Source organism: Molothrus aeneus, chromosome 5 (genome assembly GCF_037042795.1).
Source record: "Molothrus aeneus isolate 106 chromosome 5, BPBGC_Maene_1.0, whole genome shotgun sequence".
Taxonomy (NCBI): Eukaryota; Metazoa; Chordata; class Aves; order Passeriformes; family Icteridae; genus Molothrus; species Molothrus aeneus.
The window spans coordinates 32,512,799-32,528,888 of NC_089650.1; the positions used below are offsets into that span (position 1 = coordinate 32,512,799).

The following is a 16,090-nucleotide window of genomic DNA, read 5'->3' on the forward strand; positions in this document are numbered from 1 at the left end:
CTCCAAGTGGTCTGATTTTGATTCACACAGGTCTTTTCACAAATAACCATGAAGCAGAAGCTCAAAGTTCATTTTAGGTGGAATGTTGGCTTCTAGGAAACTTAAACAAAACAAAACAGTTTTGCTGCTTGTATAAATTTGGCATATTCAATGCCCATTTTGGCTGCTGAGAACAATGTACTTAATTTAAAATAACAATATGAGATGCTAATAATGATACAATGTCTTAGATATCATTAGATCACCCATGTTTTCTCTGACATTTATGCAAAAAAAAAAGCCCACCCCAAACTGCCTGGGGTTATGGCTGTTGTAGCTTCAAAATGTTTGTCAGTCTAATACTTTTAGATACAAAGGTAAAGAAAATTAGAGGTACTTACAAGTCTGGAAAGTTTTCATAAAATTAACTAACACTTTTCCCATAATGGGCTATTTTTTTCAGTACAGCAAAAGTCTGAAACTTCACATTTCCTTTTTCACTTAACTGCTTTTCAAACTTTTAATATTGAAAATTCAAGTTACAATTTTATTTTGCTACTCAAAATGACTAATATGCAATCTTGCACCAGTTAAGTCTTGAAATGCATTCCACATGTTAAAAAATAAATCTGGAAGACTTTTCAACATTTTAAATTTTTTTTATACAACTTACTGAATGTACTGACTAGTAAACTAAATACTCTGATCAGCTGGTGGAAGGCTGTTGAAGAACAAGTTCGTATCTCTTGGCTTTACCTTTTTCTTTTGTTCTTCCGTGGCTTTGATGATTCCCGGATCAGATTTCCAGGATTTTCCAAAATTGTAGAAAAGTGCAACACTATTAGCAAGGAACGGAAGATGTATAAAGAAAAAATTGAGATGTGTTTACAGTCAAGGAATCTCAAGTGTAAAACTGAACTTCCTCTTCAACATTCTCACTGATAATTCTGAAACAAAATTTAACTAAATTAAATTTTACTAATGCCCTTGAGTCACTGTCTTCAAAATTAACAAAATTCAGCACTGCTGTAAGAACTAGCTTGGTACTTCGCATTTGCCATTGCTCGACCTTCAAAACTTACTTTTCAGAATGGTCTGTTCCATAAGGTATTTCTAAAGCATTTATCATTCTAAAGGATGAATAACAATAGTTCAGTTTTTGTAACTGTTTTGCCTTTTAATTAAATTAAATCCCATGAAATTTATCTTGTCAATAACTATTTCCTGTTTTCAGAATAAACATTTTGGAGCTCTATTTATAAAACAGACATTCGACTGCCTATGTCTTCACTGGCTTGACATTCCTATGATATCACAGGACAGCCTGTTTCTGGCCATAGAAGGAATTTTGCTGCAATGGCCACTGTTGCACAGCAATCATGTCCCAATACAACTTATCTCCAAGAAAGGTAGTGTCTGAAACCTGGTCCTGTAATAAGGCAATACACATATTTTGCATCACTGAAAGTTATTTTTAACCTCCTAATATGTCTAATACTTTAAAAACCACAGGATTTATTATTCTCTAGAAATGTTTATAAAACCAGTTACCATAAAGACAGAAAATAGCCATTTGTTTTAAAATACATTTCCTGCATTCAATGTCTTGTCATGTAACATGCTAGTCGTACAGCACTTGACATTTCTTCAGAGAATGAAAACATTTTTAGCAGTGATGTTGAAAAACCAAATACTTCAGATGTTTCTCTTCCACAAAAGGAAAATTATTTATTTTCATAAACCTACAAAAGACCTGACAAAACTGAATGAAGACACCTGCTGTCACTGCCACTTACAACTGCCAGAAGATGCCCTACTTGACAAATCTGTGGTGGCAGAAGCCTCTACAGCATTATCCAGTATCCAAAAGGACACCTAGTACTCAGGCAGAAAACACTACACACCCAAATTACACTGTATTTTGAGGAACTTAGATACATTCAGATCTAAACAGCTTGCAATGCAAAAGAACCCAGAAATGCAAACAAATACAAGTAGGCCTCTTTTTGACTTCTGTAATGCTAAGGAAGTCTCATTGTTCATGTGAAATGTATCACAAATAATTTTTGTCTTCCTCCGGTTGGGGCAAGGAATTGGCTGTGAATTTCTAATAAAAAAAATTGGCAAGATAAATTAAAATTTTAATAAAGTATCTTATATAGTAGAATGTTAGTATCAGCTTACTAAAGGCAATTAATCTTTCCAGTAACAAGATGTTTCCTGCAAGTTTATAATGGGGGAAAAAACATCAGCTATACTATAACCTAAACATTCACAGTTCTATTTTATACATTAGAGATTAAAAGCTCTGACGTCAAAATTTACACAATCCAACTTCCTATTTTTTTCTAAAGCTACCTGCTGCCAAGAATAAGCTGGTGCAACTGAACTGCTTAGCTAGAGAGAGGTTACATTTTTTTAGAATACTAAAATAATTGGTGGGTTTTTTATAACAGTGAAAACTGATTTTCCATTAAATGTACCTTAATCAGACAACCATTACAAACAATGAAGGTACAACTGCAACCAATTTCATGACCCATTTCTAAATACCATACGTCATGTCTAGACTTTTAAAGAAGATGTGAGAAAAGACTAAGAGGGTTTTTATAATGATTTGCAATTGTTTTTCTGCTAACTTAAATTTGGATAACCTGTAACAAAGCAGCAGAGTCCATTGTCTCAATGGACTTCTCCCCCATTTTACTCCCTCAAATACATAAGAGACACTCCGCAGAACCTGTTTTCCCTGTCTTTTTATCAGGTGGTGTCAGATGAGAGCAATGCTGACAATGCAAATTGTGGCAGATAAGAGATTTCTCTGCTGCAGCTGGGAAACTACATGAGAATTTGTAAGTTTTCTCCAGGGTGTTTCCAGCATGTGATGTAGGTAAACAACTTCAGGTGTTGGATTCATCTCACCCACTTTAAATCACTCACTATGCCTTCACAGACATCAGGAAGGAAAAAAGCCATGTCCCATCTATTTTCAGTATTAAGATATTTAAATTATATAAGAGAAGCAGAGCCTTACAAGTGGCTATTTTTTCCCACTGGCTATGAAGAGTGTTTACACTTCACTACAGATGCCCACACTAGAGGTATCTAAAATCATACCGAACTTCCTTCTGAAGTCTACTTTGAAAGAGATCTTAGCAACTTGCATCATAGACATCTCTCAAAACTCTTCACATGTAAGAAATTCTTGTAGGTTTGCAATAGCTTCAGAGTAGAGTAGGGAATTGGTTCTCTAGGGAGTGTCTCGTTTCGTGTTAACATCCTCATTTATAGCTACACAAGGAAAAGGTACATTACTATATTATTAAAGGCTACAAAATGCATAATATACCAGGCATTCACAACTCCTGCCTTACCACCAATTTGCTCCTCTTTTATGCAGTTTCCCCAGTTTTCATTGAGAGACAAAGCAGAAACACCCACAAAACACTTCCTACTTTTAGTCCTGATCAATATTCTTTAATTATTAGAACAAGTACAAGATGCTGAAAATCATTACAGGAATTGGAATGAAAAGGATCATCTCATTAAAAAGAAAATTAAAACCAAACAAGCACCACACAACCCCTAAGTCAGGTAAACATGGGATAAGTTAATTTTTCATTGTGAACTGTAGTCTATTTAAAAGGCCCCAAATATATGCAGCTTCCTGCTATCAGGTATCATACAAGTCTGAGATCAAGCCAAAATGCACATTATAGACCCAGATATGCCCTTTCACTAACCAAAAATCCTCTTCTCCTGCACAGAAAAATCTGCAGCCAGTGTAAGGTGTCAGAGATCAAATATATGCTAATAAACCTGCCAATTCACAGAATCACAGCATCACAGAATGGAAGAGACCACAGTGGGTCATCTGGTCCAACCTTCCTGCTCAAGCAAGGTCACACCAGAGCACACAGCACAGGATTGTGTCCAGACTGTTCTGGAATACTGAGGAGAGACTCCAGAACCTCTCTGGGCAATCTGTTCCAGTGCATGCTCACCTTCATGGTAAAGAGGCTCCTTTTCATATTCAGGTGGAACTTCCTGTGCATCAATTTCTGCCCATTGCCTCTTGTCCTACTGCTTAGCACAATTAGGAAGAGCCTGGAAACATCCTCTGACACTCTCTCTTTAGATTCTTATAGACATTGATGACTAATGTCTCTCAGACATCTCTTTTTAGTCTCAACAGGCCCAACTCCCTCAGCCTTTCCTTACAAGAAAGGTGCTTCAAATCCCCAATTCATAACAGCTGTACATCTGGATGTAAGAGTCCAGGCAGGTAACAGCAGCTAGCTACATGAGAAGCCTCATTTCACTAGACATTTATTAGACAAAATCAGTTTGTAATTAATTGAAGCTCTGCAAAAGCCCTCTATCTCCATTTCTATCTGACATAAAAGAATCCCTTAGCTTACAAATTATTTCAGTTAGCCTATCTCCTCCACACTGGATTTTTTTTAAAACTTTTTTCTTTAACTTTAGAAAAAGTATTTAGACATGGGAACAGAAGCTCTGGACAGCTGGGCCCAGAGTTTGGATTTTTTGGGTCTTTGGTTCCTGTAGAAAAACAGCTGCTGACTTCTTTTTTTCTGCATGAAGACTTTTTGCTCTTTTCCTGAAACTAATTTCGGTAATAATTTTTTTTTAACTGCTTAACTGTACCAATTATCTTGTTACAGTTTTTTAAATCCTATACAATTGTATCAGCTTTGTGAAAGAATGAAAATCACAATGAATTCTCTTACACCCAGTTTTAAAATAATCACTAATTGAAAATGTGTGCAATGTTTGTTTCCTTTAACCTAGACCCCAGCAACTGGTGAAGTATATTTGAAATAAGATAATCAATACAGTATTAGTCAATGATAAATTATTTTAAAAAACACAAATTGCCCTATATAATCCCAAAATCTCAGCATTGCAGAAAGGCTGTGACAGCCATAAAAGCTTGCATACTCCCATTTCCACCAAATACAAACAGAAGAGAAAAAGTACTGTGAATAGTTTGGGTTACAGTAAACTCTGACATTTTAGAAAAACAGAGCACTGTAAGAACCTTTTGACATAACGAGCAGTATTTGTTCAGCTGCAACTGGGAAGACTGCATGAACAACTGAGGTATAATCTTGGCAGGACATTTACAGGACACAAGAGAATGTTATACCTATAAATACTAATGAAAAAGAAAAAAATGTGAAATTCTAGTCTCACGTTATTAAAAGTGTAATTTTCAATAAGTTTTTTTCTTTTACAGATAAAACTAAATTAAAACATAGTGACTTAGTGTGTAGGATTTTTGAGGGCATTTTTGCTCCTACTCTGCAAACACTAGAAAACTAGAATACACTAATGGGGCAAGACATAAGTATCCTTTGTTACAAGCAAAATATAGTTACAAGGATGCAGCAAAACAGTGGCAGGGAGGCATAGGACCATAAACTCATAGACAGACTCAAAAATACACAGATCATATTCCTCGTTCCCTGCAAGAATAGGATTTCTACTTTATCAAATACACCAGACTCAGAAGCTGCTAAGAAAAATCCAATAAAATTGAAACATTTACAAAACGCTCAGTACATTTTCAGTACTGTTTTTTTGAAAGACACATGATTAAACCTTGGAATTTAGAGATCTATTTTTCATGTGACCACACTGAAATTCAAGAAAATGCACTGCAAATCCTTGGTTTTATTTTTCTTTATGACACATTGCATCACCTGACCTTTTCTGTCCTATTAGGATTAAACACACAGGAGTTGATGATCTTTAAATACTTAAATATTAAAGTTGCACTTGCAGCAATTAAGATCTTTATGTTATTTATAATGTAAAGTTCCAGTAAGGCAAGTCCTGACAGTTGTTTAAGGTTATAAATTCTCTTCCTCAAGCAAAAGACAGTCAGAATTTGTGAAAACTACTAGGACAGGTTTTATCACTTGAACAGACAAAGTGTAAAGTAGTACTCTAGTCTGCTGTAAGCAATCATATAAAGCTGTAAAAATACAGGAATTCTTTATCCAACCACAATGCTATGCCTCCTGTTATAAAAATAGAGGAGGCATGCAATTTCTTTTTTGCAATAAAGCTACAGGGCTACTTTCCAGAAGAAGAATGAATTTGGAATCTTATTACAAAGACTTCCGATTAAAAATCACCAATTAAAGGAAGATGGCCTCAAGCACTTGGTCTCTAAAACTGCTTGTCAGAGAATTGTGTCAGCTCTAATGAAAGTAATTAGTAACTGAAGGTCTTAGACCATAACTTCTCTATACTGTTGCAAAGGTTCTGAGACACCAGCTTGGGACAGAAGTAGGACAGTATTTTATAGACATTCTGAAGTCAGGTTTTATTAGGGTAATTGCCTATAGCTCTAGTGAACAATTAAGATTATTCTATGCCAAAAAAAATATGACAAACTTCAAGCTATTTAATCAGAATGAATTACAGAAATAAAAATCTAAGCAAGTTAATAGATATATGAATGAAATATGAGCTTCAGGATAAAAATCCCACAATTACAACTTTAAGAACTATATTAAACATCAAATCTCTACTTTGTTTTCTTGGGTACTGAAATTACAGAACCCAAGAAAGTTGTTTAAAAGTTTGAATCTATTTCCTTGCCATGGAAAACTAACATTCCCCACTGAACTCTGACTCAATTTCTACCTCCATGAGTAAGGGAAATTCATATCTAGACAGACAATCAAAACACAAAAATACGGCGATATGCTGAATCTCTATAATCTAGTATTGTTAATACACATATTTTCAAAATAACTATAAATATAGTTATCAAATGCATCTAAAGTTTGCACAAAATGGAATTTCCAAAATGTTTAGGAAGCTGTAACTGTGAAACCAATTCCACTACAATTGATACAGACCATGAACCAGCCTACTGTTTTCAGAAGAGTGTCTAAAAAATGCAGTCAATTACATTGTTTCCCCTCACAGCCAGAGAATATTTTACAAAGTTGCTAACATTTCCTCCACATAGGAAGTTGGTAAAGGAAATTCTGCCGAGTACTGTCATTAAGTTTTGAGAAAAATCAAAAGCACAGCAATAGCATGCACATTTTTAAAGCAATAAAATAATTAACATTAATATAGAAAGCAATGTTTAGTGATTCCCTTTTTAAAACTATTATTAGTTTACTTAGTGTTATATATAGGATATAGCTATGTAATTCCTCATACTATGAACATGAAAAAAATACTACTATACACAAAAAAGGATATCATTCCAAAACCAGAAGAACCACGTCACATACATCCAGAATTTTGTTGCCAAATATATTCCAAGAGGCAGTGCACTGTGCATGGAGTGATCAAAGAATGACCTGTAATGTAGGAACAATGTCACACGGTAAGTTTTGATTCATAAAACATAAATCCTGAACTACCGCTTCAGGGAAACACTTCCTATTAAAATATGTATTATATGGGATTTTGCAAAATATGCCATACATACATTTTCCTCACTTTTCTGTTCAAAGTTCACGAGAAATTCCTTTTTTCAACCTGCCAAGACAGGCAGAATGAGTAAATACTGATGCTAAAACTACACTGTGCAAGCAGTCAGGAACCTGTGAGATTCTTAGCAACACTGACAGTGTTGCAAACTGCATTAAGTTTTGAGATTCCAGTGTAAAGACATTTTGAAAACCCATACAACGAAAACTGCACATTAAAATTATGTCCTTAAGAAAACAAAGCTTTAGAGACTTCGGTGTTATCAGCCTATATACTTGAAATATTTCAGATAATTCAATATTTTGCTTCTGCTACAGTTGCCAATATAAAGTTGAAAAAAAATCCAGACTAATTAATTTCCCATATATCACTATATTTGCCAAGTTCTAAGATAAAATGCTGCTACATTAATTAAAAAAAAATTAAGCCATCAGAATGATTTTCACTTTCTCGCAATTTTGCATTTTAAAGACTCTTCTGAATAAAGTTGCATACAGTGAGACAAACTAGGTGAATAACTAGGCTACTCCATATTCAAGAAGAAATTGCTACAAAACCTATGGAAAACAACACTCTAAACAACTAACCTCCCTGAAATAAAATTTCTGCATCATCTGACTAAACATCCTGATATTGATCCATTTTGCTTTTTGTGCTGGTGATTCCCTCAGGGCTGCCACAGACAAATGTGTGCAGGGAGTAGTTTCCATTTCACTTCTTTACTCCCTTACAGTAACTCTCTTCTCTAATGGAAGTTCCCTAGGTCTTTGGAGAAAACCCTGTAAAGAACATGAGCTCATTCGATGAATAAGTGAATATACATTTGGACGCACAGTAGTTACTCTGCACTAATCTTTCTTTCAGTGACTTCTGGGCATTTTTGTGTGTGTGAAAGTAGGGAGGAAAATACAGCTAAGCAGATTACCTAAAATTCTACAGGGAAAGAAAACACTATTACAATAACAGCACAAGTTTAATTTAAACCTGGGCTTTGTGTAAAACATTTTAAAAATTATTTATACTAAATATTAAGCAACAGATAAGAGAAAATAAAAATGTTAATCTTGAATTCATGTCAGTTAGGCCAAAAATATAAAACTTGACAAAACACAGATCTTGAGAGATTGGAAGAAATCTTGCCGTCCTTTCTGTAGGAGGCACAGCTGAGAATTTGACAAATGAGAAATATATTTTTCTGTGAGAGGAGGCCAGCAAATTGCAAAGCCTCAGAGGTGACAAAAAGACCAAACAGATCATCTCCAAGATCCTGCAAATGCTGGATAACCTTCCACTTCCCTCCCAGTCTACTAAGTTCACTAAAATCTTCTGAACTTGGTTTAAGGAGCAGATATATTTTCCTCTTCATACAGAAAGAAAAGAGAAGTAAATAAACATGATATCCAACCCCAGAAAAGCAGAAAGCTCCTAAGCATGGGGATACAACAAGTACTCCTATCTTGGCAGCACATGATAATGAAAAGCAAAGGAGAGTTGAGGTAGTCTACAGCTCTTGAAAATCCACTGGAGTATGACTACACATATATGTGTATATGTGTGTGTGTGTATTTGTAGATACATTTACAGACATTTGAAATAATCATAAATACAACTAAAAGTATTTATGATCAGGTAACAAGATGTACAAAAAACACTATTAGAAAGCAGCCTTTTTCTTTTGTCACTTATTTCCACAACAACAAAAGCTTCAAAATCTGATTCTAACTTAATTTCTAGCTATAAATATCTTTAGATGCTCTTGTGCATTTAAATTATTGAGAGAAAACAGTTTTAATAGTACACTTGCACATTGTCTTGATTACTCGATAGTAACTTTTCCATTGCTTGCTTTCTGCAACATTCATGCTGATAACTCTTTGTAGACAGATATTCAGCACCCTCCTCTGGATAATGACCGAATTTCAGTTCTGCTGTTAGCTTCTGTTAGCTCAGCAGTATTCACCCAAGATAATTCCAGCTTTCACAAGACAATAGAGCATTACAGGAGCTATAGTTGCACAAGATTTTTGCAGAAATAAAGACCAATTCCAACAAATAGAAATTTAAGGTTATCTATCCAATAAAGATGCCAGCAAAATACTTCTTACATGCACACTAAACAGACAGTGTCCCAGTAAAACACTTACTTTGAAAGAAACTGTACCATAGCCCAAACGCCACCATACATCAGCCCTTTAATGAGCCAAGAATCAATGTCTAGGTCTGCTATAAACCCAACCAGCCAAATAACTAGGAAAGGAGTTCCCAGCATCACCTTCTGACGGAATTCCTATATAGAAACAAACACCAGTAAGTAACTCTGTTTTCAGGAACAGATTGTATAATAAAAACAGTCATAAAAAAATTTTCAATAAAATTCAGGGGGATAAATCTTCACATAAATTTTTCTCATTTCTTGTCTTTACACACCTCCAATGAATTTGCAAGGAAAATAAACCTTCCTAAAATTATATAATCCAAATCAATAACTTTGTTTCAGAACTATCTTCTAGAGACTTTGCTGCTAATCCAGAACCAAGACAACACTAGCTCTTTTTAACAAATCCATAAGTGTATGAACTACCACACAGCATATGACAATGTCAGTAAATTTTTATTACTCGTGTAACTGCAGTTTTTAAGCCATACAGAAGCATCTATTAATAGACAGGACCTTTTTTGTCTTACACTGCGTGGATACAACTCCTGATGAGAGCACTGAACTCTTTCCAAATAACTAAAGTACAGTGACAATGAAATGTACAAACCACTTCAGGCCAATAATCACAGCATTGTTACAGTACCACAGGGTTGAAGCCCAGACTGTAGCAGTACTTTGAGCATCTTGATGCAATGTATCTTTATTTTAAAAAAATTAAATCAGTGGTAGCAACACTTAATATCCAGCACAACATTCTGCCTGAGTGTCGATGGATACTAAGAAGAAAACATTACCTCTTTTTAGATTATCAAACAATATGTAGGAAGACAGTTCTTCATGCTAGAGCAGTATGTTAACCCTTACACCCTCATTTATGGCCTCTTCCTATCTGCAGTATTAAACAATGCTCTGGGAAGCAAAAGGCCTCCACATTAGAGAGTCATGTATTACATTATATTGCTAAGACTGACTGCTTCTTTCATTCAACACAATAACAATAAACAATACATAACTAGAGAGGAGATCAGAGTTCAGGATACCCAAAATGCTTCTTTCCTCAGCTACCTGAGAGTCAGTTTTGGAACGTCTTGGCTAACCCAAACAATACATGACCACACAATACTTTCCTAACACTTTCTTTTAGCTAGCACAAAAACTAAAAGTAAGTGTATAGAAGCTAAGGATTTTATTTCCTCCTGCCCTAAATAAAGCACTTTTTTTCCCTTTTGCAATCACTTTAGTCATAATAAGAAGACATTCCTTAAAGCTGAAATGTGGGGAAACCACAGTCCTGAACTTCTTTTAAACAAACACACAGGTCCCCAAACCAAGAGCAGCCATAAGATTGATTTACACAAGTGTTATGCTACTACTTACCTTATCTGCTTTTAGTTTTCTCAGAAAGGATGGACTATCATACCCCTTTGCCTGCCTTGCTTCTTGTAGATGATTGATCATCCAAACGTTCTTCCTTTGTTTTGCAAGATCAAGTGGTGATTCTCCCTATCAAAAGTAAAAATGTGCAAAACATCCAATTTAAAATAAAATGCATTTGGAGCACTGAAACAGAAGACTGGCTGTTAAAACTAACACATTTTAAAGCAGTTTAGCTACATTCTGGCATACTTCTTGCTCTGCAGCTTACTTGACACCAAACATCAGTCATTCCTTTTGGTTTTTCACTCTCATAATTATACAAGTGTGCACAAGTAACATACTAAATGCATGATTCTGACGAGATGTATGTCCTGACAGTAATAATTGTTGCCTTTAGCAGAGAACAAATCTGTGTTCCACTATTCTACACACAGTCTACTAGTCTGTAAAGGAAGGACTGTGCTTCCCCCTCAGCTATTGACAGGCAGCAGAAATCAAGCAAAGAATAAGAACTTGTGACCCACTGGATCATGGAAACTCTCCCAAGTCTAAAGCCTGACTTCTTCGTTAATTCTCTGCCTTTTGGCAGACTGAAGTTACTAGTATTATGGAATGCTTCTAGGATTTTTTTTTTCACCAGCCTAATGTTCTTAAAATTCATTTCAGTTACGGAAGTCCTAGGAAGAAAACATGAAAGAATAAACTGAGTGCTCATGTCCAACTTATTTCAAAATTCTAAGCTTTTACTCTGAGCTTGTGTTTCATGTATTTTGGGTGCTAAGCCAGCAATGGCTCATGTTTTTATTTCTGTAATTTCAGAAAGGACTAACAGATGAAGCAAAAGAGAAATACAGAGTGAAAGATACAGGGACCAAAGGTGCCTACTAAACTGATTTGATTTGATTGTTTTTAAACACTTAGGAAGAGAGATAAATGAAAAAGTTATTGACTTGGTCTAAAATTATAGAGGAGGCAAGAGACAACCAATTGCAGGTACCTCCAGCTTCAGTTTTGCATTTGACTCTTCCTCTCTTCTACTGGAGTTAACTCCCCTCCTAAACAAATCATTCATGGAGGCTTGAAAAATGGCTGAATCCTCCATCGCTCGGCCCCCTCCTAAAAAAAAAGTGAGACAGGTACTAGAAACTGAAACTACCCAGAAAGGGCAATAATTACTATAGACAGAAGTGATTTCAAAGATTAAAAACTGCAGTTAGCTACCTATGTCCCACAGAATGACAACGGGAACTGAGTGCTTAACTGTCATCTCTGCCTTTCAAATCTTGCTCCAAATCTTTAGGAGAGTAAATAGCATAGAATATAAATTATGAGGTGAAGCTTTTTGCTACTTAACAGGATCTTTCACACCTTCTGTGTGAGAAGTTTAACTAGAAAAATCAGTTAAAAAAGAATAACCTTCTGACTTGGCTTCAAAGTTATTTAGACAGATGTTTAAAAATACAGATTAAATTAATTCCATTCTCAACAGAAATGCCTGAAATCAAACTATTGGTGCCTGTTTTAACACAGGTTTAATAGCACCTTGAATTGCTAATATCTAGGAAACTCCAGAGATGCTGTTGTTTTAGTATCACCTTATATATCCAGACTGTAAAGATTACCTGTGGACAAGCAATTCCCTCTGGGAGTTGATCTCCCAAGTAAATCCTGAAGTTGTCTTGGGGTCCAGCTGAGCATCCCTTCCACTAGAGGGCCATGAGACACCTAGGAACTGCCTAGATAAAAAAATTGAGGGAGCTTTAAAGAAGTCTTTGACTATGCCTCTCATCATCTGGCCATTTTAATATTCTCCTTGTCTTTACAGGAGTAGTAGATGTCTGACTTCCTTAAAAATTTAAAAAAAAATGTATTGGGGAACTTAATCTAATAACATACTTAAAATTGTCAGCAAGCAATAAGGCTTCAGTAATACATATTTAAAGTATTTAGATAGAAAATATAATCTGAAGAGTCATTACAACAGGGAACTGTACATGCAGACTTCCATGGACAAGCCTAAGATACACTGCATAATCAAGAAACTACATTTGAAGTTCAATAAATGATTCACTTACAGATTAAAAAAAAAGAAAATCTTTCTTAGACCATAAGAGCTCTTTTGGGTCTCTATATCTCTCTACTAAAAAAAGGAGTTTCTGCTTGTACTTAAATAAAATTTACAACTTTTCCCCAAGTTCCCAGTGATACCCTGGCTCCCTGGGAAATCCTATTCTCGTCTACCCGAACTGTCTACTGGTCTGGCAAGAAAATTTCCTTAAGAAAAATATCAACCAAACAAAAAATCCACTCTACTTTGATTCCTGAAATACAGCTTCCAACTCTAACATTAATCTAGTTCTCAAAAACAAAAGAAGTGTCTCACTACCAAATGGAAAATATTAATTTCTTGTACAGCATAATAAAAAGAGAGTAAATAACAAAACAGGACTAACTCACTACTTGTATCAAGCTTTGCTCTAGGACAGGAGTGCTGTTGTTCAAATACTTCACAAACTGTCATGCAAAGCAAAGAACACCTTGCTGAGATGACTGGTCCCAATTTGTTCCAAGCCTAGGCAGCCAGCAGCACGTGCCTTTCTAACACAGACTGACTAGAGCTGATAACAATAAAGTCAAAGCTCACATCTCATATTTCAGTCATGTCATCATTTGAAGAAGATGAACAGCTTTCAGCCAATGCATTTCTGTAATATCAGCTGTCTTACCACCGTTCCTGGTCAATTCCATGGGCTAGCTGAGAAAAGGAATTCACTAAATAGTGCTGCAGGAATCTGGAACTGACTGCATCAGAAAGAAGCCTTTCACAATTCCTTTTATTTCTGAGGAAGCATGAGCCAAACACTTAATTAGTTTTTGGCTCAAAGAAAACTTTTGCTGAACAGTCAAAGGAGGGGCACCAAACTGAGTTTCTATTGGTCTTTAAGAATCAACCAAATGGTTACATTTCCTGTGTACTTACTACCACCTAAATCAGCATCCATTATAAAGTCACTGGGTGGATGGCAAAACTGCCATTGCTCAAATGATTTTGATCCTCTGAAGATCCTAAAAACCTGAGAAGGCATGCAAGAAACCTAGATTTCACTGCAGTAGATAGGCAGTGGTCAGTGAAACCAGACACATATCTTCTGGCATGACTGGAAAGGTATCATGATCCAGCAGGTTCAAAAACCTATTTTTCTACTGACTGCTGCTGTCTGTCAATAAAGAAGGCAAGACCATGAACTACTTCAGGCTAGCATATACTTTTTCATATAGCCAAACACAGAAATTTTTGTTACAGATTTCATAAGAGTCCAGAAATGTAGGTACAGTGACAACTTTAGAACTCTTGTCACAGTAATCAGTCTGCCAAGACAAGTAAGGTATGACATACTGATTTTTTTCCCGACAAAAATATCTTAATTTTTTACCATAGGTGGCATAGGAAAAAAGCTTTTCAACACAAGAAGTGAGACTAGAATCATAACTCCCTCACACAACTGCACACAACTGACCTTACAGACCAGGAATAATTAAAGTAACTTCACCTCAATCCATGCAAGAGGCTAAATGATTTGTTTTAAACATATATATAGGTGATTACTTGTAATGAGTTTTCATTCATGATTATGAACATTTCTGATACTCTGAAGTGGATGTAGTACCTAAAAAGCTGCCAGCAAAATTTGGCTGCTCCCTTAGAAAGACTATTCCATGCTCTCCAAGATAATTGATGTGTACTTTTTTTTTAATATATATTTCTATCACTTGTGGCCAAGCAAAACAGGCCCCAGCAATCTTAATCAGTAGGAAATGTGGTGAAAGAACAAGTAAATTAAATTAAGTTACAGCTGTGTTTTCAAGCATAACCACTCTGCCTGTAACACTCTATTTAAGTGGAAAATACAAATATTTGAAGAGAAACTAAGTAGAGAATTCTTTTTCTAAAAGTGATTTCTTCTCTGACACCACAGATGAAACAGCTTGGGTAGCAAAATGCATCTAATTTGATATACAGAGTATCTGGAAGTAATGGACATTCCAAATCCCAAATTCCAAAGGCACACCTTCCAAAGCTGGAGAAGCTCCAAGTCTGTGGCAGAAATTCTAAGAGCTGTTTTGCTGGTCTAACATATGCTGAAGATGGGCTCTGCTAGTACAGAATCTAGATCCATAGCTAAGAAATTCTGGTAATCAGGCAAGCTAAGTTCACATGCATAAAAAGAGCCCATTTGCTTATTTGACTCTTACTGGCATTTTCAGGCCTCCCATTTGCTTACTGGCACTGGGAGACAGACTAGAGCATTTGTCAGCTCCCTGGACAGGACTGAGATGTCTCACATCTCACTCCAACAGTCACCCTAGAATTTCACTAGAAGATATTTGGTTAGGTTTCCAATTTTGCATCCAAATACACCAGTCTTCACACATACAGTCTGATTGCACACCCCATTCCCCTATATTTAAACATAATCATTGTTAAATAATTTCCTTGAGCATCTTTTATGGTGCAAATCTAGTGGTTATGCATCACTCTTAGGAAAAAAATTGCCAAATGACAAATTAGTGTCATTGCTTTTGCTCCATCTTCATGATCCCACTATACCCACAATAATCCCAACAATTCCAACAATACCCACCTATTCTTGAGATTTATCATAGTCTCTGTTATTTCTGCCTCAAACCACTTACAATTAAACCAGACCAAATGTTTACCTTAATATTTTGAGCATCAACATTAGCTCCAGCTTCTAACAGAAGACTAATGACTGTAGTATTTCCTGCTAGCACAGCCCAGTGCAATGCTGTGTTTTTGTGGTACTTGTCTCCCAGATTAACTGACACGTTAAATGTAAGTAGTAATCGTGTTGGATCCACACTAGAAAAGAAAATTCTTGTTAGAACTACAGATGAACTCAAATACATCACAACTTATTGTTGATGCATTCAATATCTATGAAGATCATTAATCAGGTACACTATAATAGCAAAGTGACATTTTTTGCTGCCAATTATGAATGACTCAAAATCTCTTCCCACCAAAACCAACCGCTATTCTGTTGACTTTAAAGGATCTCCCTAAGACAG

General features: G+C 35.6%; 1 protein-coding gene across 1 annotated transcript in view; it reads right to left on the reverse strand.

Moving 5' to 3' along the window:
• ZDHHC17 (zinc finger DHHC-type palmitoyltransferase 17) overlaps positions 1 to 16,090 on the reverse strand; it is a 66,442-nt gene that overhangs the window by 12,486 nt on the left and 37,866 nt on the right. The window contains exons 7-11 of the mRNA XM_066549948.1: positions 15,719 to 15,881; positions 11,000 to 11,125; positions 9,609 to 9,751; positions 7,229 to 7,331; positions 736 to 858 (exon numbers count right to left, since the gene is read on the reverse strand). Coding sequence (XP_066406045.1) covers positions 736 to 858; positions 7,229 to 7,331; positions 9,609 to 9,751; positions 11,000 to 11,125; positions 15,719 to 15,881 — 658 coding nt within the window. The remainder of the gene's footprint in view (positions 1 to 735; positions 859 to 7,228; positions 7,332 to 9,608; positions 9,752 to 10,999; positions 11,126 to 15,718; positions 15,882 to 16,090) is intronic.